This window comes from Suillus fuscotomentosus, assembly GCF_016647785.1.
Source record: "Suillus fuscotomentosus strain FC203 chromosome Unknown F5891scaffold_41, whole genome shotgun sequence".
In the NCBI taxonomy this organism is placed as follows: domain Eukaryota; kingdom Fungi; phylum Basidiomycota; class Agaricomycetes; order Boletales; family Suillaceae; genus Suillus; species Suillus fuscotomentosus.
The window spans coordinates 53,173-77,685 of NW_024539553.1; the positions used below are offsets into that span (position 1 = coordinate 53,173).

The following is a 24,513-nucleotide window of genomic DNA, read 5'->3' on the forward strand; positions in this document are numbered from 1 at the left end:
TGCTTACGACTTGGCATATATAACTGATGGGATGCAGAGAACTCACTTATAGTAGTTCGCCCCCATGAAAATAGCTGTAGAAGTTCTTACTGAGCATCGTAAGCGTTGATAATCATAATTCGACTTCTATAAGAGCTCTGCAGGGTTGCAAGATAAAAGTCAAGGTGTACACCGAGAACCACATCGGATACTCGAGATGGAAGCAACAAGCTAATGATGCCATCAGTGCAGTTTTTTGTGATGCGATCGCAGCACCAGTACGAACGCATCAGAAAAGAGCAATAAATGTATGCAATTATATCAAAAATGCGACATCATACGAGCAGTCACCTGGGGTATTCTAAGATAACTTTGCAATATCAGCCGATATCCGATCTTTGGGAAATCCCGTTCCTTGTCCAGAATAAGAGAGGGTGGCATACGTGCCCTTTGTCAGATATGACGGATTGATGACGACCGAATTGTCCACGACCTGCAGCAGATGTTGAAGAGACGACGGGGTAGTATTGAGGAAATGGATTCACCTTTGAGAAATGTTTCAACCGACTGGGTAGTACCATCACGTCAGGACCTGGATCCTCAGGACTCTCGGCGACTCTCAACTCTGCGGAATGCGATACGTCAAGATTGACTTCGTGTGCAACGTCCTAAGGAAACAGGGAATATCGGATAAAAGCTATGCAAATCGTTGGATGTAAGCTGCTGCAAGTTGAATTATTACAAAAGTGTCACCTTCTCTGCTGCAAAACATATCTGCTGAGATTCGACATAGGGTCGCTAGCAGCCTCTGGTTCGCATACGATAGAATCTACTTCTTGTCCACGTCTAAAGTACTCCTCCTTCCGCAGGTGATACAACACATCCACGCTGCATACAGCGAAAGAAATCTCGTTTAGTGAAAAGCGTGCAGGATTAGGAAGGAGCCGTATGCGCTAAAATCAATACGTCATTAGCTCGAGAGCAAGAGAATAGCGCTCGAAAAACCAACCGGATCGCCACGAAACTCGTCATCAAGCTCGCATTGAGGAAAAACTGCGTGGTCGCTAATGATGTCATTCACGCTTGGTACGAGAAGGACTGTGCTTGTTGGCGATTGAGAAAGGAAATCGCGGAGGGGGGCGATAAATTGGTGTTTGAAAATGTCTGATGGCGTCTCGTCAACCATGCCATTCTGTATGTGGGCATGTGTAGCGTCTACGAATGGCCCGAGCTGATTGGATTATGAGATTCGAATATTAAATTGAATAATGAATGTGCGTACGAGTAAGACGACGGCAGGTTTTGATGTCTTGAGGTTGCTGATAAGAGTTCTCCACGGTTTGTAGTCGAGGTTAGCATCTGGAGTGAATGGCCCGCATGCTATGCACATGTCGAAACTTGCTGCCACGTTACTCGGTGGAGCAGGAGACGCTGGCATCGGGGGTATCTACGCAAAGTGTGTTTTCTATCTCAACAAGAAAACCAGAGACTCAAAATACTCACAGCTAGAATCTCAGACGCAATGAAATAACCTCCACCACCGTTGCGCCCTTTGAGTGCTACTACCGCACCAGGAAATAGGCCTAACACCACCCAAGGCCTTTATACCCTCCCCGAATCTTGAGATCTGGCGCGAGTTGTAGAGGCACACGGAGTCCATCACCGTGCGATCGCGATGACTCGAGAATGAGCGACTGATCGTTCAACTTGATGCCTGACCCAGAAGCCTCAGCGTCTAGCACGATCCGGCCCACAACAACACATGATTCCTGCATCAAAAATCAGCTAACAAAACCAGTCATCAACGCACTCATACCTCGGAAAAAACACCAGGATGACCCAACTGAAGGATATCCCGATAATTTTTCAAAATGAGTTCGCCAAACCCATCGAGTTGTGCATCCAGAGCTAGAGAAAGTTCCAGCTAGAGTAGCATCCACAATTTTTTCCAGATAAACACGCACTGTCGCTTCGTTCGCCTAATGTTTCATACATGTACCGATCTTGGGCTGGATAAGCAGAGAAGATCAAGGTAATGATGATTGACACTCACATGCGCGACCTTTGTCTAGCCTCTTTCTGACCTACAAAAGTGACCCTACTTGAACTGGCGATCGGCCCATCAAAGTCCTGCTCAAGCTTCACAGGAACGCTCGCCATGCCTCCAAAAAGCGCTTTCGGCGGTTGAGCCGCAGCCTTGAGCGGCCCAGTAAGTCCCTTAGCATTTACCCCCGCAAACTTCGCAGAATTCGCAAACTTCCCGCGCACAAAGCCTGTCGCTGCGGACTTGGATACACTACTGGCATTCTTGGCTTGCATCTCCCGCTGGATCTGGGCCTTCACGTCTGATGCAGATTCGCGTGTGAAGCGGAGTATTGTCTGCGCTTTACCGTAAGAGAGAGCTTCCCATTTATATTGGAGGTCCTTTGCTGTTAGATTGTACATCTGACATATGGATATGCCTGTAGAGCGTGTTCGATGACTATTCTTTGTGGATTCAAATGTGAAATCGTACATTCGTTTATGAGGCCTTCTGAGTCCTCTTCTGAGTCTGTAGCTCCAAGCCATTCGCAAAAATCACTGCGTAAGGAAGACATCTTCGATCAAAGCTGAACAGAATGAGAAACACACATGAAATGGACGCGTCCAGCCACAAGCGCGACCGTTACAGTCACGTACATCACAGAAGCAGTCACACAAGTCACGTCACACCAACGTTCCAGAATTATTATAGATAGCACCTGCAAAACAGACAGATGAATGTGCGATGAGCGGATACTATATGTAGTTACTGATACAGAACAGATTCAAAACAGCAGCAGACTACAGATCAAGGAAGGGTAGCCAAGCATTGAATCTGGAAGGCATGGGATGGGGTACCGATGATACATAGGGAATACATGAGCAAAACGTAGCGTCTTTAAGCTCTTTGAAGAATCGGGAAGTGGATGAGCACGGAAAGCAAAAAGAAGAGTGAACGTCTATGCGTCCTCCTGGACCCCTGCATCAGCGTCTTCCCTCTCTGGCTCTTCTTCCTCGGAATGGGAGAGTGAACTCTCTTTTGCAGGACATGAGCTTGTTTGTGGGGGATACGCTTAACCCGCCGGAGTGTGATGTCGGCGGCGATGATGCATGTGGGATGCTATGCGTGGCTGTGAGTGAGTCACTGTGCATGGTAAGAATGGCGAACGGAACTTACTTGTCTGGATTGGGGATCGCAGTACCAACGGTGTTCTGTGGTGCGACTCCGGCTTTGGAGAGTGCATAGTCACCTGAATCGAAATATTTCCGGTCCTGGAGCGCATACAATAAGAACAAAGGCGAATAGTGAGACATGTAACTTACCCCTTGCATCTTGGTCAAGATGTTCTTGTGCGCTGGAAGTTTGCCGTACAGTCGAAAGAGCTTTTGCTCCTCCTCCGTCAGTTTCTGTGTAAGCCAAGATGAATACATGGCTTTGGCACGAGGCATCGATAACTCACACTGATGTCGATCTTGTTGCGCTTGGCCGGCAGCATGGTGAAGTGATTAGCAGAACGAGCTAGGGACAAAAGACGATGAAGGAGGAGGAGCTAGAAAAGCCTTCGAGAACGTCGAAGAGGAAGCTCAGCACCGATGAATCGAATTGGAAACAAAAGTTTGTCGATAACTTGACGTTTCTAAGCGTTTCCAGTCTTTCCCTCAAAGATGTAATTACCTAAGCGGAGTGGCGGAGTCTTAATCAAACATTTCAATTATACCCGGCATCGGATGTCGGATCTCATATGTCACAATCAGTTTCAGCACACTTGTTTCCCAAGTCAGACTTTGTTGCAGAACACGTTATAGATCCCAGACATCCGTAAAACAGTCATCTGCACTACCCTGGACCACCTGACCTTCCATGCCAAAGTGTGTGTCAAAACCGTATTCTTGATCCGCGGTATTGCTCTTCACCTGTAAGAAGATGTCTTGATCAGGGCCCCCGTCCGGAGCTTGTGAGACAGCAATGGGTCCAGTCTCGCCGTCAACACCAAGTCCACCCGAGTCATCGAATACGTCGGCCAAATCAAATAATAACTCGTCCTCGCAGCTCCATTCTTCATCAACAAGCAAGTCAAATTCCTCTGTACCTCCAGGTTGTTCTTGGCGCCCAAACTTTGCGCGATGACCTAACAGGGGTGGATGAAACACAACACGGTCGAAATCGGCATCTTCCATCTTCGCATCCTCTTGCTCGTGATCCGGTTCTAGATCCAACACGAAGCTATCGTCTTCACTTTCAGTCAGATAGGACCGTGCCAAAGGGGGTGTAGTGCTACGTGGTCGAGATGAAGAGCCTAGGCCATCGATAAGAGATTCGTCCGAATGCGTGGTCCATGCACCAGAAAACGTGGACCAGGGTAATGCTTCTTCAGGCCAGTCCTCTAAAAGATCATCCGTGTCGCTCGGCACGGTCTGCTCCATATCAATAACCGAAACGGAGTTATCCATGTGAATGTCAGGGAGATTGGGCCAAGCTAGAGGGAAATCTATTTCCGCATTGTTAAAAATGGCGTCATCGTCAATTAGTTGATCGACATCCCCAGCTGAGGAAGTCAATAGGGTCGAGCGTGCGGCGACGACCTGGCTCTGAATAACTCGCACGCTCGTCGTTCCTGAATGGGAGAACTCATACCTTGAAGCGGGTCTGAGGGACCCCTGCTCTAAATATCTGCTCCAAGGACTCACACAATACGGCTTCTGGTGTGAGTTTTGAATCATTGATTTGCTCCCCATCATCCGAGTCGTTTGAGTCGCAGGAGGCGAGACACAAGGAGAGGGCTGCCGCGGAGGTCTGGAGCATGGAGTGATGGCGAGCGCGTGCAGTCTAGACAGAAATTTATGGCGTGCACGAGCAGAAATAGAAAACGCACCTTAATTAGTCGCTTACAACGTGCTACAAAATGGGGATTTGGGGACCGCCGCATGATTTCGAGAATGGATTGTGCAACAGAAGGGAAGTACTCGGACTCCATGTCGAGTCTCTGGACATTGTTAGAGCGTTTGAGCAGAAAAAGGATCAACATACTTTGCACCACGTCCCAAAGATAAGAGGATAGCGTCTGAGCCATATGAGAGCGCATATACTCAGCTCTGACTGCAGAAACGCACCCGACAAGCTGATTGAAAAGCTGCTCTGTGACGCGCTTGAGGAGGAGCTCAAAGGGTAGGTACAAGTTGTCTGCGAACGGGCTGGCATCGCCGAGAAGGCCTGTGGAGTCTTCGCGATCGCCTGCGGTTTTCCAAATATAGCATAGATCCACTGCCACGAGAATAGCATGTGGGCGGAATGTATGGCATAGGGACCGCGATGGCGTCAGAGTGACTGCAGGTGGAAATTGTGCGTGGGCATATAACGCACAGTTAAGGAGCTTACTTTTAGCGTGGCCGTCGTCGCCGTCAACGTATGCATCAGAAACGGTGTTTAAACCAAGCTGAAGTGCGTTCTGGAATAGATTGTCACATAAAAAAAACGGAAAAAGGTTGCTTCGATACGTGCTTCATTGAGATCATTGCGGAGGTAGCGCATCAAGGCAGAGTGCGCGATTGCATCAGCAGGGACAGTCTGACCGTCTAGAGAACCTGAAATAGAAAAAATCAAATCTGAAAGTAGGAGAACGTCCAATTCTTTTGGTAGTCTGCCTTTGACTTTATGGAAGACGTTAGAAGGAGAGCCATGATAGAGCTTGTGCACGATTTTTACGTTCAATAGACATTGTTCAGAAGCAGCACGAATTGACGAGGAGGAGGAAAAGGATGGCATTGATAATTATTGAATTATTATTAGTCTAAGTCCATATGTAAGTCTAAGTCTAAATTGCTAAGTCTATATATGGGTGTTAGCCAAGTCTGTAGTGCCTCGTCGGGCGTTTATCAGTAATCTGGCCCACAGCCCCATCTACTGCTGTATACGCCCTCTCTTACTACGACCTACAGACAACACAGGTCTTCAACGGTCATGGTGCGCTCTCTCTTTCTGCTTTAAATTCACAGTCAAACAAGTCTCTATCATAGTCGACCGTCGAGCTAGACCAGAAAATACAAGATGTCTTCAAGCGCATCGAGAAGGAACGCAAATTCATTGACGCTTCACGCTTAATCAGACAGGCAACGACAAATCCCGACGTACTGCGTCAAAATGATGCAAAGGTTCGCGAGGCAGAGCGTTCGCTTTCTTATTTCGAGGACACTCTCCGCGAGCTACAAGCTCGCAAGCTACAGCGCGATGATCCCTCTAGATCGGGCACTGCTATATCTCCTCATCAACACCTATTCAAACAAGGTCGTTCCTCTGATAGAGATCGTTCACTTCCCCGAATCCCCCCCTCTGATCAAGTTTCTACTCGCGGTGCCTCTTCTAGCGCCACTCTCATCCCCGGCGATGATACCGACGGTGTTCCCAAGGCAAAGCAATATACAAACCTCGATCTTATCAAAGCGGATACCCCCCTTACAACTCCAAAGATATCTCGTATGCTTCATCAGCTCGAGTTCAAACTACAAGTCGAAATGCAGTACAAGAAGGGCATCGACAAGATGTCCAAGCTTTATCAGGCAGACGGCGACAAGAAATCTCGTGCAGATGCAGAGAGCAAGCGCGTTGAGAGCGAGAAGAAGATTCAGCTTCTTCAATCTGCTCTCAAATGCTACAAGAACCTCCATATCCTCGATGATGTAGAGGAAGAAGAGCAACCTGCAGGTCAGTTTTTCTTTTGTTCCTCAATCCATATCATTTCAAATTTCATGGGCTAGGTCCCGACGGCGAACATAAAGATAATATACGCGCCAAGCCGTTATCCGGCAAGCTCTATGTGACTGTCAAAGGGGCACGCGAACTCGAACACACTCCAATCATTACCGGTTTCAGATCCCGTCCTTCCTCCAAACAGGTTCGTGAGACCTTCGTATCCCTTAAAATCGAAGGAACGCAACGTGCTCGCTCCCACCCCTCGCGGACCGACCGCTGGAATGAAGACTTCGAAATCACAGTCGACAAAGCTAATGAGGTCGAGATCGCGGTCTATGACAAACAAGTATCCGAAGTTCACCCGGCCCCTATTGGATTGCTTTGGATAAGAATCAGTGACCTTGTCGAAGCGCTTAGACGACAAAAGGTCATGATGGACAGCCAGGGTGGCTGGGTCACTGCGGGTGCCATGGATGGTGACTCTCCTGTCAATCGTTCTCCGCACCAAGTTGGTGGATTCGGCGATGTCAATGCTCCTCTCAATATAGAACCTGATGGGGCAGGTAATCCACCAGGCGGTGCAGCGGCGTACACGAGCCAGAACGAAGGCATTGATGCGTGGTTCGCGGTGGAACCGGCAGGTGCCCTTGGATTGCATCTCAACTTCGGTAAGTGACCTCCAAGTCTGTGAGTTGGATTCTTATGCCGAGTTTCAGTCAAGGAGAACGTGCGCAAGCGCCCGCTAGATGCCCCCGGTGGACTCGGCCGTCAGGGTGCTGTTAGAAAACGTAAGGGCGAAGTTCACGAGATGAATGGCCATAAATTCGTACAACGGCAATTCTATCAACTCATGCTTTGTGCCTTTTGCAACGACTTCTTACTCAACGCCCTGGGTTATCAGTGCGAAGACTGCCGATACACTTGTCACAAGAAATGTTACGAGAAAGTTGTTACCAAGTGTATATCGAAATCAAACTCTGGGGTGCGTATCTTCCCTCTCTCTCTCATCGTCTCTCACACCTCCCTCTCCAGGAGGGCGATGAAGAGAAAATCAACCATCGCATTCCCCATCGCTTCGAGCCCCTCACAAACATCGGTGCGAACTGGTGCTGCCACTGTGGTTACATGCTTCCCCTCGGTCGCAAGAACGCACGCAAGTGCTCAGAATGTGATATCACCTGCCATGCCAACTGTGCGCACCTCGTGCCTGATTTCTGTGGTATGTCAATGGAGACAGCCAACCAGCTCCTCCGTGATTGGCGCGATATCAATCGCGCGCGTGGGGGTAAAGTAGCAGCGGCGGTATCACGACCCATGACCCTCGCTCCTACCCCACAGACCCAAACGCAGGTGCTTCCACCTGCGGAAGTACCGCTTAGCGATAGTCTAGACAGGATGCAACTTACGGGGGGAGAGGTGGCTCCTGTACCTGGGATGGTTGTGGATGCGTTTGGGCGGCGCACTCCTACGCAGGATGGTGTTGATTCTCGTTATTATCAGCAGCAACCGCCATCTAGTGTTCCTCCTCGGCCTCCCCCAGGTGCTCGGATCCCGGTGCCTCCTGCTTACCCCAATGAACAGTTGTTGCCTCCTCCACCACCTCCGCCACAGGCACCTATGGCGTATGAGCAGGAAGAGTACTCGATCCCGGCACCCCAGGTATGTTTCTGTGTTAGTGGTGTTAGCATGTGCGCTCACAAAGCTCTAGAAACAGACCTCGTATCCGCAACCAGGTTTGCCAATGCAACCTCCTGGGCCCCAGTACGCACCGCGACCACAGGACCCTCATTTAGTTTCGCCTGTTCAGGCTATGTCTCCGGCTCAGCGAGTTGCAACTCGCAAACGTAAAGTTGGCCTCGATGACTTCAACTTCCTGGCTGTGCTGGGTAAGGGTAACTTCGGTAAAGTCATGCTCGCGGAGGAGAAAAAGACGAACGGTTTGTATGCCATCAAAGTGCTCAAGAAAGAGTTTATCATTGATAACGATGAGGTCGAGAGGTATGTCTCATAAATTTGATGTGATCAAGACAATTAATCAGAATTTGTAGTACCCGTTCAGAAAAACGAGTATTCTTGGCTGCTGCTCGTGAACGACACCCGTTCCTACTTGGCTTACATTCGTGTTTCCAGACTGAGACGCGCGTGTACTTTGTCATGGAGTACGTTAGTGGAGGTGACCTCATGTTGCACATCCAACGCAAACAATTCTCGCTTCGTCAAGCCAAGTTTTACGCGTCGGAGGTCCTTCTTGCTTTGGAGTACTTCCACGCGAACGGCATCATCTACCGTGATCTGAAGCTTGATAATATTCTGCTCACCCTTGACGGACACGTCAAGGTTGCTGATTATGGTCTGTGCAAGGAGGATATGTGGTATGGCTCGACCACGAGCACGTTCTGCGGTACTCCTGAGTTTATGGCTCCCGAAGTACTTGTTGCATCTCCTTGCTGTGAGGACCGAACTGACGTTGATGCAGATTCTCCTGGAACAACGATATGGCCGTGCCGTAGATTGGTGGGCGTTTGGTGTCTTGACGTATGAGATGTTGCTTGGACAATCGCCTTTCCGTGGCGATGACGAAGATGAGATCTTTGATGCCATCTTGGAGGATGAACCTCTATATCCGATCACCATGCCGAGAGATGCTGTTTCCATCTTGCAAAAGGTTGAATGTTCCCGCACTCTACTTGTTGCGCTTGTTGATGGCGATTTTGCAGTTGTTGACTCGTGATCCCACCCGACGTTTGGGATCTGGGAAAGCTGATGCCGAGGAGATCAAGAGACATCCTTTCTTCAAGGATGTGAGCTTTGACGATGTCTTGAACAAACGCATCCCACCGCCCTACTTCCCCACTATAGTAAGCCCGATGTTTCAAGTAAAAGGAACGATGTTAATTTCATTTGCAGAACGGGAGTGCGGACACCAGTAATTTCGATGAAGAATTTACAAAAGAGCAACCGACACTAACGCCCGTTCACGGGCAGTTGTCTTCGAAGGACCAACAAGAATTCAGTGGATTCTCATGGGTGAGTGCGATGCCTATTTCTTCGGTGCTCCTCACCAAACAACTTGCGCAGGTTGCTTCTTGGGCGGATGTATGATTTGGACTCTACGCAGCATTGTCGTCATCATCTGTCTTTGTCTTGTCACAATAATACATACTTTTTTGTTCTTCTCACCTGTACTTGGATAGTCTTCGCAAAGTTCATGAAAGCGATCATGTAGCGTACCTGACGAACAATTTCACTTTCCCTCTTTAGCTGCTCAGTGCTATCGTTTGGAGTTTGTAGACACGACGTGGGCGCCTGTGCCGGGCACGGTCGTTCTATCTTCGAGCACTTCGTCTCGTTGTCCACGCATCAACTCGTGGAAGCTTTGCCAGAGGGAAGCAATGGTTTCGTATTCACGAGTCATGCCTATCACTTCTTCGAGTTTCCGATTGAGGACGTTGCTGGATGAGAGAAGGTCTTCGAAGCCCTGTGGGATGGCGCGTCAGTTTCAAGGTGTGTTGGGTGGGGTAGCACTTACTGCTGTGATGTCCAAGGATAGTCTATCGCGCTCGCGTTCAAAGAAGGAGGGTTCTGATTGCGACATTGGGTAGTACTGATTAGTCGACTACTAGGCTAGTACTTGGAGGATTTGGAGAAGCGCGTTCTGAATCTTACGTCATCACACTAGTCCGTTTCAATTTAGACTGCAACCAGCAGGAATCCATTTTCGACTGAGAAGCTGATAAAGGTGAGCAATCATTCAAATAATCACAGTGTGCGATCTTGATACGAGATAGAAGGGCACGAAGGTACCCTTGAACGCTTATTGAAATTCATATGTTATCAAAATCTGCGCTGGCCGCCAGGTGCTTATCCGAGACATGCCGCATCGTGTTCTTCTGAGGTACGCTGCCTAATCGATGGTAGTCGATTGTCTAGAATGGCCGTGATGTACCAGGATGCTGGCAAAGCAGTCCACCCCTCCTATTGCCGCTCGCCCAGACAAGACCTTCACCTCCTGGGTACATCCTCCGAGTCAGTCATGTGCAGATAACGGATCGTCGACCGGTTGGTCGACCGGTCAGCTTCTCCTTGACACGTGTCGAAGCCCTTATCAGCTTGCTGTGGCCTTAAAAGCAAGTCCGAGAAAGCTGCTTTGGCATTAGCGATTTCATTACCGTGCCCTTTCGTCCATTCACATCTGCCCTTAAGCCCGCTAACCTCCCCAACCTATCGTTCCGCAGCCTACATTCGCGACTCGTGGCTATCACCCAATATCTAACATTACATTCTGATCGAGAGGTTGCTATCGCCATATTCACCTTGTCAGATTGGATGCGAGATGTTCGTATCATATTCTGGTCAGTGGAACAATTCCGGAGTTGTAGGGTCTGCAGACCGCTCGGTTCCAACTTATGACGCACCTGCATATTTTTCCACGAGATGCCGTTCACAACACTCCAGACGGAAAAGGTCAGTGGTGCGATGCTGTCCCATTAACTTTCCTCCATCTTCAGGATCCTTCGGCGCTCGAGATACTCATGACTGACCTGTCCCCTGCGTATTGTTTGTACGAATCTGCATACCAGTAGCACTGGTATTGCTAACCATTGCTGCTGGTTTGCTGATACGGTACGAGGGATCGAGATTTGAAATTTTTATTACTTTTCCTAGCAGGTGAAGAATCGCGCCGACATTATGCTAAGATCTCTCTTCTATTTGGCTATTGACTACGTCGCTGTTCTACATTCGTAAGTTGTACCCCATCAAAGCTCGTGCTCATAGTATGTTGATGTATTTCAGTGCGATTTAAGGCATCTACAAGCTACGTATGTAGTGTTACTGCGCAATTATAAAAATGGTTTAAGGAGCCAGGGCCGCGCGGTTGCTGTACTTGGCACCGCAATACTCATAACAGGAGCAGGAGGTGTCATGGATATCGAGGCCGCAAGATCCGGCTGAATCTGAATGATCTATGACGGCTATGGTCAGAACTACATAGGAGTCGGACTTACGGTGTGACTGCGGCAGATCCAAGTACAGGAATTCGGATCAAATATCCGCAGGAGCTGGTAACCATTGCGTTCTAGATCTGTGACGCGAGAGAAGGTTGACGGAGGTGCGCGAGTTGAATCAAGGATGGTACCCCTTGAATGCTTATTGAAATTCATAGATCTCGCTGGCCAGGTGCTTATCGACATGCGGCCCATCACTCCTGTTGTTCTTTTGATCAAGGCACGCTGTGTAATCGATGGTAGTCAAATGGTTGAGAACGCCCATGATACGCCAGGATGTTGGCAATCAGCCATGTCACAATGTACAGAACCGGTCGGTGCCAGCATTTTCCCTGACACGTGCTGAAGCCCTCGTATATCTTGCCGTAACATTAAAGCAAGATCATCCTTTTGGCATTAGCAGTGTCCTCCCCGCACTCTCACGTCAGAGCTTCCTGCTGAACTCCCCTATCTGTTGTTTCCACAGTCTACATGACAGATGAGCCCGACGTTGCGACCCGTGGCTATCGCCCAATATATAGCACTCTCCATCCGAGTATCAAAATATAATCCATATTCACTCTGTCACATCCATCAAACACAAGATTATCATATATCATTTCGGTCAGTGAAACAATATTAATCGCTCTCTTCTGACTATGCGGTTCCAACTCACGTGCGTTCGTGTACCTTCCCGCGAGTTCTCGTTCTCATAGGACACTTCAGATGGAGAAGGTCGATGATACGATACTGCTCCACCAATCTTCAGGACGTTCAGCGTTCTAAGTATCTTGGCCGTCCCGTGGCTCTTATATCAGCATACCCCCATGTATCATTTATATGAACGAATTCTCACTGTGCGAACCAATAGCATTGGAATTTGCATTGTGGTTGGTTTACACAGTGTGAAGACTCGGAATTTTGTATCACCCTTTCTCGCCTGGTGAAGATACGTCCAAGAGCATGATGCATATTTTCAGTACTGCATTCATTGTGTCTGTGATAACTTGTAGAGGTTTCTTTGGTGCCTAGATCGATATAATGCGACACACGGGACTCGTATTTAACAGCGGATAAAAAGTATGAAAATGAAAGGGGTCGTGACTATCTGGTTGCTGCACCTAGCGTGGGACTAGTAGCGCGATGATGATGCCTGGGCCTGTACTTGGCCTTAGGATGAGTCTTTCTGGCACTGCTGTGTTGGTTTCACCGGTGGAGATGTGCGAGAAAAAGTTAGGACATGAGCCCGCCGTGGGACGGGTCATGATTGCGCCTGGTGCGATGGTTACTGGTACCAGCGGGCACGTCTCGCTTCGGCCGCAGAGCAACGGTCAATGGCTGCATGGAAATCGGTGATCGGAAATGCGCGCGAGAAAATATACATTTTTATCCCGTATTACAGCTACTCCAACATGAGGATCATGGGGAGAAAAGATATTTCGCCTTGGGCGCTGCTGGAGTTTGGCTGCCTCGTTGGTGTTGGAGTGAGAGCGATGAAAGGCGATCGGGGAGGGTAACCGGACTCCCGGAAGGTGTGCGAGCATCGAGCACCACAACGGTGATGGATGCCGTGCGTAACTGAGGACTGCCGGTGAAAACAGAGGTGAGAACAAGAGATATTCAACGACGCTGATGACTCATATGGACACCGTCTTGCGCGCCATCGAAGAAACCTTGTGGTGGTCAATGAGCTTGCCAGAGCTTAGCTGGAAGCAACGCTGTAGAATCCGAGTCACTCTAGCATGTTGATGTTGAAAGGATCGAAAGAGTTCAAGAAACATGGCACGTGCATTCATCATTTCATGGAACCAGTTGGGACCTCGGACAGTCCTTGGCAACAGATTTTGGTTGCCGCATCGGGGAAATCGATGAACGGAAGACACCGAGAACGGAAGTATTACTGGACGTTCAGGTGGAATCAACATATGCTAAGCTGGCTAGCATCGTCGCCATTATGATCTCGAAAGATTCTAATATTACCGCTTTTCCAGCGCTTACTGCTCTCTGCTGCATACTGCTTCGATATCGCGCAACTGAGTATGTTTGTCACAGAAAACCTCATTTTCCGCGGATTCGAAGACGATGATCTAGACCACATCCTTGGTCTGCGCAACGACGCCCTCGTCCAACGGACCCTGACGTTCTCAGCTATCGCGCCTGCGCCTTCCTCAAAGTACAAAGAATATATGAAGACTTTTGCGGAGGGCTCAGCGCTCTGGTTTTCTTTGCGACACAAGAAGAACTATGAATATATCGGCTTTTGTTGCATCAATTTATTGGAGGCGAAGAACCGGGATGCACGGTTGGGCGTAACTATTGCCTCCAGGTTCTGGGGAAAGGGATATGGAACGGAAGCCACACGTTTCACTGTAAACCATGCCTTCAAGCAGTTTGGATTGCAGCGTATCTCTTTGGATGTTACAGAAGGCAATGCGAGAGCACGAGCCATTTATACCAAATTGTGAGTGGCTAATAAGCCCATGGTGCGAGTAAGTTTTGTGACTGTTTCTTGTTCAGAGGTTTTAAGGAGGAGGGAAGGAAACGACGGGGGAATTGGATAGATGGTCACTGAGAGGATATTATCGCAATGGGGGGCGGAGTTGCATTCCCAGCTATGAGATCATTTTGCAATTGGTCGATGTTGATTGTAATATCCGGGGTCAACGGAGAAGTGACTTATCGAATGGCTAGCCAGGCTAGCCTAGAGATAAAGCTAGTCTCGCCGCCGTGTGCCGACGCTCAACTGCCTTATTGGATCGATGTGTCTAGACTCTATGACGTTGCCGTTCCCGTATATAATCCATCTCTCTCAATCATCAATCTCTTACCCCTTTCTCTTGAAACTCGTCGCAGAGAATAAATCTAACTACTACCATGGGTACTGAAGCCAGGAAACTCCAGGGTGAAGTCGATCGACCTCAACAGGAGCTTCAAACCTTGAAAGCACAATATCATAGCGAGGACGAAGAGCTTATCACTATCTCTGATTACATTTTGAAGAGATTGGAACAGCTCAACGTGACGGTATGTGTCCCCTTCAATCATGTTCATAGATCCCTACTCACTTATTGCTACCAGTCCATCTTCGGAGTACCGGGGGATTTTAACATGCGTAGGGTCTCATCAATCATCGATAACTTGATATACTAACGATCTTATGTAGCTTTCCTGGTGAATACTGCGCATATGAACAGCGCAAGTACTGATATTTTCACCTCAATCCTTAGGACTTCATTGAAGACCATCCCACAATTCAATGGATTGGGAACTGGTAATGAGTTCATCATTTCGGCTGCACATTTTCTTACGCCATTATAGCAACGAGTTGAACGCAGCTTACGCAGCAGATGGATACTCCCGCGTGAAAGAGCATAGCATAGGTGTGGTTGTCACAACGTGCGTTTGGTAGTCGACAATCATTATCTGCCCGTGACCTCATCAATTTATAGGTTCGGTGTTGGCGAATTGAGTGCTACCAACGCAATTGCAGGCGGTAATTCTTACTTGTTGTTCTCCCATGTGGAGACTCACAGATCACTCAGCGTTCTCTGAAATGGTCCCTGTCCTTCATATCGTCGGAGTGCCTAGCACTACACAGTTGAAGAATAAGCCTATGCTCCACCACACACTTGGTGATGGAAGGTATATACTTCTTTTTTTGTTGATCCGGCGTCTCACGTCTTCCAGATTCAACGTATATACGAAAGTTGCGGAACAGATCACCGCTGCTCAGGCCATTATTATGAACAAAGCACAAGCTGCGGCCGAAATTGATCGAATCCTCGTGGAGGCTATCATTCAAGTAAGTACTGATTATTTGCCTTCCCCTGTTCAAGCAGTAAACATCCTTCAGGCTCGCCCCGTCTACCTTACCCTTCCGATGGACCTCACCACCGAAAAGATCTCTGCCAAGCGCTTGAAGATCGAACTCCCGCGGACCCCTCCTCCCAATAACCCAGACGTCGAGAGCTATGTTATCGACGAGATTGTGAAGCTCGTGGAGGATGCTAAACGAGACGTCATTATCCTCGTCGATGCTTGCGCCGTTCGTCACGACTTGCGCGAGGAAGTCAACGACCTCCTCGTGAAAACACAGTTCCCTGTATACGCAACACCAATGGGAAAGACATCAGTGAGTGAGGAGTATGAACGATATGGTGGTGTGAGTTTTCGTCCCCGTCTTTCGTTCAAGACCGTTTTGACTTTTCTATAGATTTACATCGGTTCGATCACGCATCCATCCATCAAGGAGAGGGTCGAGAACGCAAACCTTATCCTCTCGATTGGCGCGTTAAAGTCAGATTTTAACACGGGAATGTTCACGTACCATATTCCTGCGAGGCACACCATCGAGGTAATTTTCCGTGACATGCCAGTTTTCGACGCTTAGGTGATTTTGCAGCTACATTCCGACCATACACTTGTTCGCCACGCAAAATTCCCGGATATAGGAATGAAATGGCTTCTCCCGAAGCTTACGGAGAGGTTGAGTAAATTCCAGGAGGGTGCATCACGAATCCCCGTTCCGCACTATAAGTTAGATATTCCAAAGGAAAGTGACGACAAGATTTCGCATGCTCATTTCTGGCCTCGCGTCGGAAAATTCTTCGGAAGCAGGATGTCATCGTTGCTGAGACTGGTGAGTCGAAGCGTATGTTATCCTTCAAAATGCAAGCTGAAGCATGTGTCCAGGCACTTCAAACTTTGGGGTTATGGACGTTCCAATGCCTGACCAGTGTATTTTCGTCAGCCAAATCTTGTACGGAAGCATTGGATGGGCGACCGGTAAACACTCTCAAGTTTCTCTACTGAACTTGCATCTGACTGGAAACGACTGTAGCTAGCACACTCGGTGCAGCGATCGCAGCCCGCGACAGACATCTTGGGCGTACCATATTATTCACCGGTGATGGTAGCATGTACGTGTTTCGTCCATCGTGCCTGAATTTTAACTTGAATATTTCATGTGGCAGGCAATTGACTGTGCAAGAGATCTCAACCATGACTCATAACAAGTTGACGCCGATAATCTTTGTGCTGAATAACAAGGGCTACAACATCGAGAGGCATTTGCACGGCCTCGATAGGCGAGTGGTCATTGATAAGGCACACTACGTGACCGTTAACAATTCCTTGCAGGAAGTACAACGACATTGCAGACTGGTAAGATCGTTCTCTTCATCTGTATCTTTCTCAAACATTCCCACAGGAAATGGACTTCGCTCCTCACTACTCTCGGCGATATTGAGGGCAAGCTGACACAGTCGTACACGGTCCGCAGCAAGTCAGAACTCGACAAGCTTCTCGATGACGAGGACTTCGTGAGTGCGCGAAAGATCCAGTTGGTCGAAGTAATCATGGACAAGTACGACACACCCCGTGCTTTACAAGCATCCGCAGCATTGACTGCACAAGCTGCGGCGGGGCAGCTCTGAATTATTTTTGACGCATCAAGACCGTATAACCGCTGTATTAGTATTATCACAATGAAAATGACTCTGTTTTGTGAATGTGTTGTGACTACAATTATGACTTCTAGTACTCGAAGTTTCGAACCGACAGCTACTGTAAGGGGTATTCACATTTCAACTTAACACGTGACTGACGCGTACCAGGTTGAGGCAATTGGCGCGTCAACCACAAGCAACCATCTGTTTAATCCGAATCAACTTATCGTCCACAATATTGTACTGCTCCACACATTAGACTCTACTACCACAAAGCTGTCATCTTAATTCCGCTGTTGGTCACTTATCACCTACCAACAGTACCTCTGTAACTCGGGACATTGACCGTGATCAGGCAACATAATGGCGCACAACTCAGATACTATTCCTCGCAGAATGGGCAACTACTGGCTACAAGATCGACTTGGATCAGGCTATTCAGGTACGTACCGAGCCCACTCAACGCTATTCCTCACCCAGGCCATCTCGTCCCAGGCTCTATCTTCAAAGCACGGCATGTTCACGATAACACTTTCGTCGCGCTCAAAGTGCAAGACATCGACCACGAGTGCCCAACAAATCGCTACGAGCAGGCCATCTATCCTCTACTGCAAGGAGGAGAGGGCATGCCTCGGTTATGGGCGAGCGGTATCCAGGGAAAATGGCATTATCTAGTCATAAGTCTCCTCGGAAGAAGTCTGGAGAGTATCTACCGAGAAAATTTGCAATGGGGACACAATAGGATGGACCTTCGGAGCGTATGTTCTATTGCGATTCAGGTGGTGAGTGTGTTCTAGCTTCAGATCGATGGGATAATCTTGGCATTGATCGTATATGCAGATCGCACGCTTGCAGATCATGCACAACCGCGAAGTTCTGCATCGTGATATACAGCTTGGGAACTGTGCTATCGGATTGACGCCTGAAGAAGACACCATCTACATGATCGACTTCGGGTTTTCTAAACGCTACATCGAATCGCACACGCGGCGGCATATACCAGACTCAAAGGAGAAGAGAGATTTCTTGGGAAACTATTGGTTTACGTCTGTCAACGTGCATTGTAAAGGCAAGGGTCAGTATCCTAGGTTTATTTGTGTGTTACAGCTACCTATGAGAATTGTCGCAGTACCGTCTAGGCGAGATGATCTTGAGGCTGCCGCATTGATGTTTATACATCTTCTTACGCCTGGAGGACTCTCGTGGACACGGAACGGTGTACCAAAAACCGACTCGGCGCACGATCGTATCAAACGAGCAAAAAAGAACGCTCGCCCTGAGGACCTGTGCAAGGGAATGCCCTCTGAGTTCGAAGAGTTCCTGCGCTATTGTAGACGGCTGAAGTTCTTTGAATGTCCTGATTACGATCACTGGAAGGACGAGTTCCAGGCGCTCGCACAGGACAGTGGCTTCACCGATATTGAGCGCTTTATCTGGCCACCACCGCCAGCTCCCAAGGTACGAGTGTCTGTCGGTACACCTCAGTTTGTGTATTCAGAATTTTCAGGTTCAGCCTCAAGCAGGACGGCCTGCTCCTACACGGCCCACGATTGATGCAGATGAGATGGAGAACGTCCTGAAAGACTTGGCCAAGCTCCAGCTCAACCCGCCTCGTCCAATACTTGGGGACCAAACTAATGTCCCTGCCCCTGCGCGAAGAAATGACTCAAAAAAGGCTAGCGAAATCATATCCGTAAGCGACAGCTCCGAGGACGATGAATCGAGGCCAAATGGTCAACCCCTTCCACCCTGCACTCCCGTGCGAACAAAGAAAGCGAGTCAGCTGCAGAAGCTCAAGCTTTCCGTGCTTGATTCGACGGATAACGCTGCTCTTGCAGTCGCCGTAGAAGAGTTCACGAAATTCCTGCAATTGGGCTCAAAGACGCTCACCAAAGAGGGATTCGCCTTTTTGGATGCATTGTACAAACAGCTCGCAGATCCTTCGATATTCGTACTGCCGCTTCGGACTTTACGGAGTGTAAATCGAGAGGACGATCGAGCCCCCCAACCAGCGCATGTAAAATTGGGCGTGGTTGCGAGGCTTCGTCGGGAAGTGGGGATTGCATCGAGTAATAGGGTGCTTGCGAACCTCGTGGCTGACTTTGGTGCTGTTACCAACAAGAGCAGTGGGAGGACTATCACCAAGGATGGGTTTGCGTTTTTAGAGGGACTAGCTGCGAGGCTACAGGCGCTAAATTAGAGCTAGAAGGGAGTGCTTGTGTTTGCCAGGCCCCTTTCATTAGTGAGATGAGATATTCTAGTGCCTCGCGGCTTTGTTCTCACACGCGTTGGATATATATACCGTATAGCAATGCTTCTGCCCATATTGCGATATGTCTATATGATTTCTGGCATTTGATAAACGAGGCTTGAACGTTTAGAAACTTGCGTCCTTACCATGAACGACGTGCATGGTTCACTCAATGACTGCAGGTACTTAGTGTGTTTTCGGACTGCCGCTTAACTACAAGTTGTAGTATAACCCAGTCCACGTGTGCTCTCGGTTATCACCGGGACAAGCCCAATAAATAGACTGGAAGACACTTCGCTTCACCTGCTTTCCTTTGTCTCATTTTCCCTCCTTTTTTTTTATAGAAGTTCGGATTAGACAGGAGTCTGCTACTGACGACCTCAATCATGTCAGACGGATCAGAGAAAGGCGTCACGACTGTGAAACAGAATGTCTGCGTTATACCAGACCTCACAATCAAGGACTTGTTGAGTGCCATCCCGTACGTCTGCACGCGTCTTTGGATACATCTCAGAGCGGGACGCTTATTACAGTCGTTTTCTTCTTCAGCGCTCACTGTTTCAAGCGTTCAGCATTGCGGTCATCATTATACATGTAAGTTGCTATCTTGGCCAAGATAGCTAGCTCTGACGCGTTTCACACTGATTAGTGTTTATGACCTGGTGGTAATCTCGGGTATCTACAAGACCGCCACTTATCTTGACAGTCTCATCTCTCCCGAACACATTTCCCTCCCTCATCCTCTGCTCTATCCTGCTGCACGCTTGTCTCTCTGGGCGGGGTACTCCTTCTGGACAGGTCTCTTTGCAACTGGCCTTTGGGTCATTGCTCACGAGTGCGGCCACCAAGCATTTTCAGAGTCCAAGTTGATCAACAACAGCGTTGGTTGGGTCCTGCATTCCGCGTACGGTCCTAAATTTTTTATTTCCGTCAGTCACGTGACTGACAGTACCTTAATTAAAATTTAGGCTTGGTGTACCATACCATTCGTGGAGGATCACGCATGCGAAACATCATGCCTCAACTGGTCATATGACCCAGGATCAGGTCTTTGTTCCCAAGACGCGTTCGCAGCTTGGCTTGCCCTCATTCGACCCGACGAAGGAGGATATCCTTGGTTCGAGTGTTTCGGACGAAGTAATGAAGGAGTTGAAGGAGGCGCTGGGCGACTCCCCTATTGGCGCAATGTTGGGTGCTGCTACCTATTTGGTTAGACGAATTGGATAAGATATGTGTGATCAGCGACTGACGGTATTTTTAGCTTGGCGGCTGGCCTGCATATCTTATCCGCAACGCATCTGGCCAGAAGCGTTATCCCAAAGGCACCAACCGTGAGTAACGATTTGTGTTGCAAAGAGAATGATTTAATGATTTCGCTTTGTAGACTTCAACCCTGATGCTGTGATGTTCGCACCTCACCAGCGCGACTCGATCATTCTGTCCGACATCGGTATCGTGCTATGGCTTGCTGGTATCACCGGTTCCGTCTATACATTTGGGTTCTGGACTGTGTTCCGTCTCTACCTAGTGCCTTACCTCTGGGTCAACCACTGGCTTGTCCTCATCACGTTCCTCCAACATACCGACCCACTTCTCCCCCACTACCGTGCCTCTGAGTTCTCTTTCCCCCGTGGCGCTTTGGCTACTTTGGATCGCAATCTTCTTGGTGGCTGTGGCTCGATTATGGGTTGGATCGGTGCTCAAGCCACCCACGGTATCTCTGAGACCCACGTCCTTCATCACGTCTCCAGCAAGATCCCTCATTACAACGCTTGGGAAGCTTCTGATGCCCTTCGTAAGCGCCTTGGGCAATCAGGGATTAAGCTTGAGGGTGCTCCGGGTGGATGGGGGGAAGTCTACAGGGTTTTCAAGGAGTGCAAGGTCAGTATACTTTTACTTCGGTCTCGTATATGTTCTGAGTCATTGTTTAGTTTGTCGAGGATGAAGGCAACATTCTTTTCTACAAGAATGCGTCGGGTCTCGCTGCCACTCGCCCTTCGTTCGCTGATGGTAGTGCTAGCGACTCCGGCATCGAGATTGACAAGATCTAAAAGCGTTATAGAGTCGCTTGTAGACCGGCCCACTTGACTATTCCTTACATTATGATCCATAACATAGATGGTGTCACGTCTTTGGGGCAAGGGGGTCTGGTGGATTATTATTAGAGTCCTACGATCTTGCGTTATGATAATTCTAATGAATCGCAAAATGAATTGATCTTTTTATTCGCCATTATTGATTAATCGTTGCTCGTGGAGATCTCTTCCTGCTGCAGATCTTAGAACTTGTTGCTATGTCTACGAAGCTCAAGTCTGATAAAAGATCTCCGTACGTGAATATGACAAATCCGTTCAAACTTTCAAAGAAGACCATGTCTATTAGTCGTCGTCATTCATGGACTGCTGAATCTCATTCTTCCACAAATCTGAGAAGTCGTCGATGTCCCGACCACTACTCAGCGCGAGGGCTTCCATTGGCAGCATGTTGTGTTGGTAAGCTGGTGCGTTACGCGATGCGACCGGATGTAAAGGTGAGTCGATGATACGCAGTTCGGGTGTGCTCAACCCCTGCGTGAAGATGGACAAGAGTTCTTCGTACGTGAATAGCAGCGGATCCGTTCGGGGTGCGTATGGGTTGAAGTCTAGGACGTGTCCTCGAGACAGATCACGCGTCATCAACACGTCGAAGACGTCTTCAGAAGTGTGATGAGTGCGCGGACTACGACAAAAACGATGTGACACATACAGTCTTGTTGTCCATGCCATTTGGACTTAATCTTGTCCTCCCAAAAATGCCAAAGCGTCTCTAAGATCTTGCTTTGTGTTTGTGGTTCGTTCATGAAGTCATAGAAATTCGTATCGCGTTGTGATATCCCTGTACGAGCGTCGTTCGTGGCTTGCTGTAACAAGAATCAGAAAACAGGACGTACCTATGAGACGGTCTTCACAAACGAAACACCTGAACTCGCGACTCCGGTCTACAGGATACCATTTCCTCAAGACAAGCTCGAGTTGGTACGATGGCGGATTCGAGGGATCGTATTGACATCCCTCAAAGACCGCGTCGATGCTTAGATCGTGCGATATGAAGTCCGAGGATTTCAGCAGGATGTAGACGTCTGATGGAGATGTGCATTTGAGAGGCGAGGATGGTGGAAGTATCCATGATGCGTCCTGTGTCCGATGTGAACGGCGATCGATTTCGATGGAACGAGCTGACCTTTGGTGAAGAAAAATTGAGCTTGGGGAAAATGGCGCCGTATTCTTTGATGATTTGTCTTATCCGCTCATCTAGATCGGGGAAGGAGAAGGATTGCCCAACTGCAGCGTCGTCCTCATCCTCTTGGTCCGAAGGAGGGCTTTCTGCGGGACTGACAGTAGGAAGTGAGTACGACTGAAACGGATAGTGATTGAAGCCAACTGACACGTTTTCCGAGCCTTCTGGCACGAAAATGCCGTCCGAGTCGAGATATTCCTTGAACGCTTGACTCAAGGGACGGATGATGGTGCTTTTGATGCTAATGGAGGAAAATGTCGGATACCATGATGAAAATTGGAAGGAAAGTAGATAATCTGATGTCTGTAGCGGAAAGATGCTATGCGATGACATGCCGGTCTAAGTACAGCCTGCTACTATCAAGGAGCCACTGCAGTTGCCAGTGCTCCTCCTTGATCAAGCAAGCAGATTATTATGGTATTGTAGCTGCACATTCATTATCTGCGCATTATCTCGAGAACACTTCAAGCTTAACCGGTCGCTTCTCATGTTACCGGGGTGAGCCCTGGTTCTGGCTCGGGGCTTAGGGGAAGAACGAATCGGTATAGAGAGGCTGAAGAAGTACATGAATTCTGAAACTGGTACCAATACTGTAAGACCTCGGATCTAGTTCCTAGTGCTGGTATAATCAATAGATGAACGGTTCCACTACGAACAGGAATGAGAATGGGCCATGCACGTAGCCTGATAGTAGCACTCACAGTCACAATCATCATCGGGATTGAAGCGTTCGTCTTTGAGGTTCACTCAGACGTATAATTGAAAGATAAAGAACGTTCGAGAGTACGTTCACTGAAGATGATGTATTGGTCCAAAACTAAACGAAGGATTTTACAATGAAGGTGTAATGATAGTTTTCGGGCGAGGACGCGCAGCGTCATCCGGCCCCGAGGTGCTAACCTGAAATAGAGAGGTGAGCTGCGAGGGAGGGTGGGCTTCCTCGCAGTGGCCAACGTGCAGGTTACCTCCGGGCCCAAACGGTTTGGGTTTTGAGGAGAGCGAGGAACTTGAGTCGAAAGTGATGAAAGAAGAGGGAGAGGAGGGTGGGGAAAATAAAACGAGCAAGACGATACTTCTGAGTGCAAACGATCGTTGTGGCACGGAGACAAGAAGCGTAATGCCACGTCCGACGTTCGCTCGAAGACTAAACTCTATTCTTTCGCTCGTGCCTCGTTACATAATAGACTAACTATCTTTGAGGTTCACTCAGACATATAATTGAAAGATAAAGAACGTTCGAGAGTACGTTCACTGAAGATGATGTATTGGTCCAAAACTAAACGAAGGATTTTACAATGAAGGTGTAATGATAGTTTTCGGGCAAGGACGCGCAGCGTCATCCGGCCCCGAGGTGCTAACCTGAAATAGAGAGGTGAGCTGCGATTCCCAGTGATTAGGAGGCCCGACGACGCATCCAGCGAGGCTCGGATACCCCATGCTATTAGGAGAAGGGAACTCACCATAGAATAGGTGGCTACCGGCTTCAACGAACTGGGGGAAGATTAACGGTGTGACGTAGACACTGTTCCTGCAGCGCAGGTGCTGCCTGCATATAAGGAGCTAAGATCTGTGCGTGACGGCGCAAGTACAGTAGGAAAGCATCGCTTGCCCAGCGACCTTTCACTTTTACGACGTCGAAGGGGACATTTCGCAAAAGATATTCCAGTGTGGATCCAATTCTAATGCCGTGACCTTGGACGGGCTGGCGCCCAGCAGCTTTAGTAGCGGACGTTAAACGTTGCAGGAACTTAGTTTTTGTCAATGGCCGATGAGAATCATTGTGGCGGTAGGCGAAAAGGGCACCGTTATGGGGTGGGTCGTTAACACGAATGTGATTGGCTAATGCTTCTTCAGGGTCTGTTGGGC

At 48.6% G+C, this 24,513-nt stretch overlaps 11 protein-coding genes across 11 annotated transcripts; 5 read left to right on the forward strand and 6 right to left on the reverse strand.

The window, feature by feature from the left end:
• Window positions 1–294: 294 nt before the first annotated feature.
• Window positions 295–2,626, reverse strand: F5891DRAFT_1044523 (DNA polymerase alpha, subunit B). Its single transcript, XM_041362191.1, has 12 exons — window positions 2,495–2,626; window positions 2,082–2,441; window positions 2,033–2,047; window positions 1,944–1,982; window positions 1,796–1,887; window positions 1,631–1,748; window positions 1,483–1,562; window positions 1,262–1,426; window positions 989–1,210; window positions 750–932; window positions 525–647; window positions 295–472 (listed from the first exon to the last, which is right to left on the reverse strand). The coding sequence occupies exons 1-12, from the start codon at window positions 2,574–2,576 to the stop codon at window positions 341–343; spliced, it is 1,611 nt and encodes a 536-aa protein (XP_041223689.1). The 5' UTR covers window positions 2,577–2,626; the 3' UTR covers window positions 295–340.
• A 71-nt stretch (window positions 2,627–2,697) lies between these two features.
• Window positions 2,698–3,687, reverse strand: F5891DRAFT_1279571 (camp-regulated phosphoprotein/endosulfine conserved region-domain-containing protein). The gene is made up of 4 exons (XM_041370362.1): window positions 3,462–3,687; window positions 3,325–3,408; window positions 3,179–3,273; window positions 2,698–3,121 (listed from the first exon to the last, which is right to left on the reverse strand). Exons 1-4 carry the CDS (start codon window positions 3,495–3,497, stop codon window positions 2,986–2,988), a joined length of 351 nt encoding a protein of 116 aa, XP_041223690.1. The 5' UTR covers window positions 3,498–3,687; the 3' UTR covers window positions 2,698–2,985.
• Window positions 3,688–3,801: 114 nt separating this feature from the next.
• Window positions 3,802–5,755, reverse strand: F5891DRAFT_1279572 (uncharacterized protein; the record flags this gene model as incomplete). The annotated part of the gene is made up of 5 exons (XM_041370363.1): window positions 5,501–5,755; window positions 5,378–5,447; window positions 4,875–5,326; window positions 4,637–4,828; window positions 3,802–4,584 (listed from the first exon to the last, which is right to left on the reverse strand). The coding sequence occupies exons 1-5, from the start codon at window positions 5,528–5,530 to the stop codon at window positions 3,802–3,804; spliced, it is 1,527 nt and encodes a 508-aa protein (XP_041223691.1). The 5' UTR covers window positions 5,531–5,755.
• A 135-nt stretch (window positions 5,756–5,890) lies between these two features.
• On the forward strand, window positions 5,891–9,875 carry F5891DRAFT_1239566 (uncharacterized protein). The gene is made up of 10 exons (XM_041369701.1): window positions 5,891–5,962; window positions 6,016–6,700; window positions 6,754–7,356; window positions 7,405–7,670; window positions 7,721–8,347; window positions 8,397–8,686; window positions 8,737–9,115; window positions 9,165–9,353; window positions 9,406–9,546; window positions 9,596–9,875. The coding sequence occupies exons 1-10, from the start codon at window positions 5,960–5,962 to the stop codon at window positions 9,788–9,790; spliced, it is 3,378 nt and encodes a 1,125-aa protein (XP_041223692.1). The 5' UTR covers window positions 5,891–5,959; the 3' UTR covers window positions 9,791–9,875.
• On the reverse strand, window positions 9,524–10,339 carry F5891DRAFT_1112062 (DASH outer kinetochore protein). Its single transcript, XM_041363733.1, has 2 exons — window positions 10,218–10,339; window positions 9,524–10,166 (listed from the first exon to the last, which is right to left on the reverse strand). Exons 1-2 carry the CDS (start codon window positions 10,281–10,283, stop codon window positions 9,960–9,962), a joined length of 273 nt encoding a protein of 90 aa, XP_041223693.1. The 5' UTR covers window positions 10,284–10,339; the 3' UTR covers window positions 9,524–9,959.
• A 3,236-nt stretch (window positions 10,340–13,575) lies between these two features.
• F5891DRAFT_1044547 (acyl-CoA N-acyltransferase) lies at window positions 13,576–14,437 on the forward strand. The gene is made up of 2 exons (XM_041362192.1): window positions 13,576–14,134; window positions 14,191–14,437. The coding sequence occupies exons 1-2, from the start codon at window positions 13,713–13,715 to the stop codon at window positions 14,243–14,245; spliced, it is 477 nt and encodes a 158-aa protein (XP_041223694.1). The 5' UTR covers window positions 13,576–13,712; the 3' UTR covers window positions 14,246–14,437.
• F5891DRAFT_1044550 (thiamine diphosphate-binding protein) lies at window positions 14,438–17,183 on the forward strand. The gene is made up of 16 exons (XM_041362193.1): window positions 14,438–14,697; window positions 14,752–14,785; window positions 14,914–14,944; window positions 14,992–15,069; window positions 15,123–15,166; window positions 15,216–15,315; window positions 15,361–15,475; window positions 15,527–15,835; window positions 15,887–16,027; window positions 16,076–16,267; window positions 16,288–16,312; window positions 16,366–16,509; window positions 16,532–16,592; window positions 16,647–16,760; window positions 16,813–16,836; window positions 16,883–17,183. Exons 1-16 carry the CDS (start codon window positions 14,548–14,550, stop codon window positions 17,106–17,108), a joined length of 1,788 nt encoding a protein of 595 aa, XP_041223695.1. The 5' UTR covers window positions 14,438–14,547; the 3' UTR covers window positions 17,109–17,183.
• A 31-nt stretch (window positions 17,184–17,214) lies between these two features.
• F5891DRAFT_1044557 (kinase-like domain-containing protein) lies at window positions 17,215–19,488 on the forward strand. The gene is made up of 6 exons (XM_041362194.1): window positions 17,215–17,240; window positions 17,289–17,562; window positions 17,616–17,902; window positions 17,961–18,195; window positions 18,250–18,578; window positions 18,628–19,488. The coding sequence occupies exons 2-6, from the start codon at window positions 17,484–17,486 to the stop codon at window positions 19,318–19,320; spliced, it is 1,623 nt and encodes a 540-aa protein (XP_041223696.1). The 5' UTR covers window positions 17,215–17,240; window positions 17,289–17,483; the 3' UTR covers window positions 19,321–19,488.
• A 269-nt stretch (window positions 19,489–19,757) lies between these two features.
• On the forward strand, window positions 19,758–21,422 carry F5891DRAFT_956089 (fatty acid desaturase-domain-containing protein; the record flags this gene model as incomplete). Its single annotated transcript, XM_041375387.1, has 7 exons — window positions 19,758–19,852; window positions 19,921–19,965; window positions 20,021–20,275; window positions 20,340–20,580; window positions 20,633–20,702; window positions 20,756–21,252; window positions 21,303–21,422. The coding sequence occupies 7 exons, from the start codon at window positions 19,758–19,760 to the stop codon at window positions 21,420–21,422; spliced, it is 1,323 nt and encodes a 440-aa protein (XP_041223697.1).
• A 193-nt stretch (window positions 21,423–21,615) lies between these two features.
• On the reverse strand, window positions 21,616–23,151 carry F5891DRAFT_487808 (D123-domain-containing protein). The gene is made up of 5 exons (XM_041372010.1): window positions 22,796–23,151; window positions 22,591–22,741; window positions 22,301–22,544; window positions 22,117–22,245; window positions 21,616–22,063 (listed from the first exon to the last, which is right to left on the reverse strand). Exons 1-5 carry the CDS (start codon window positions 22,978–22,980, stop codon window positions 21,750–21,752), a joined length of 1,023 nt encoding a protein of 340 aa, XP_041223698.1. The 5' UTR covers window positions 22,981–23,151; the 3' UTR covers window positions 21,616–21,749.
• On the reverse strand, window positions 23,026–23,486 carry F5891DRAFT_487830 (uncharacterized protein). The gene has a single exon (XM_041372011.1). It carries the CDS (start codon window positions 23,361–23,363, stop codon window positions 23,133–23,135), a length of 231 nt encoding a protein of 76 aa, XP_041223699.1. The 5' UTR covers window positions 23,364–23,486; the 3' UTR covers window positions 23,026–23,132.
• Window positions 23,487–24,513: the final 1,027 nt, after the last annotated feature.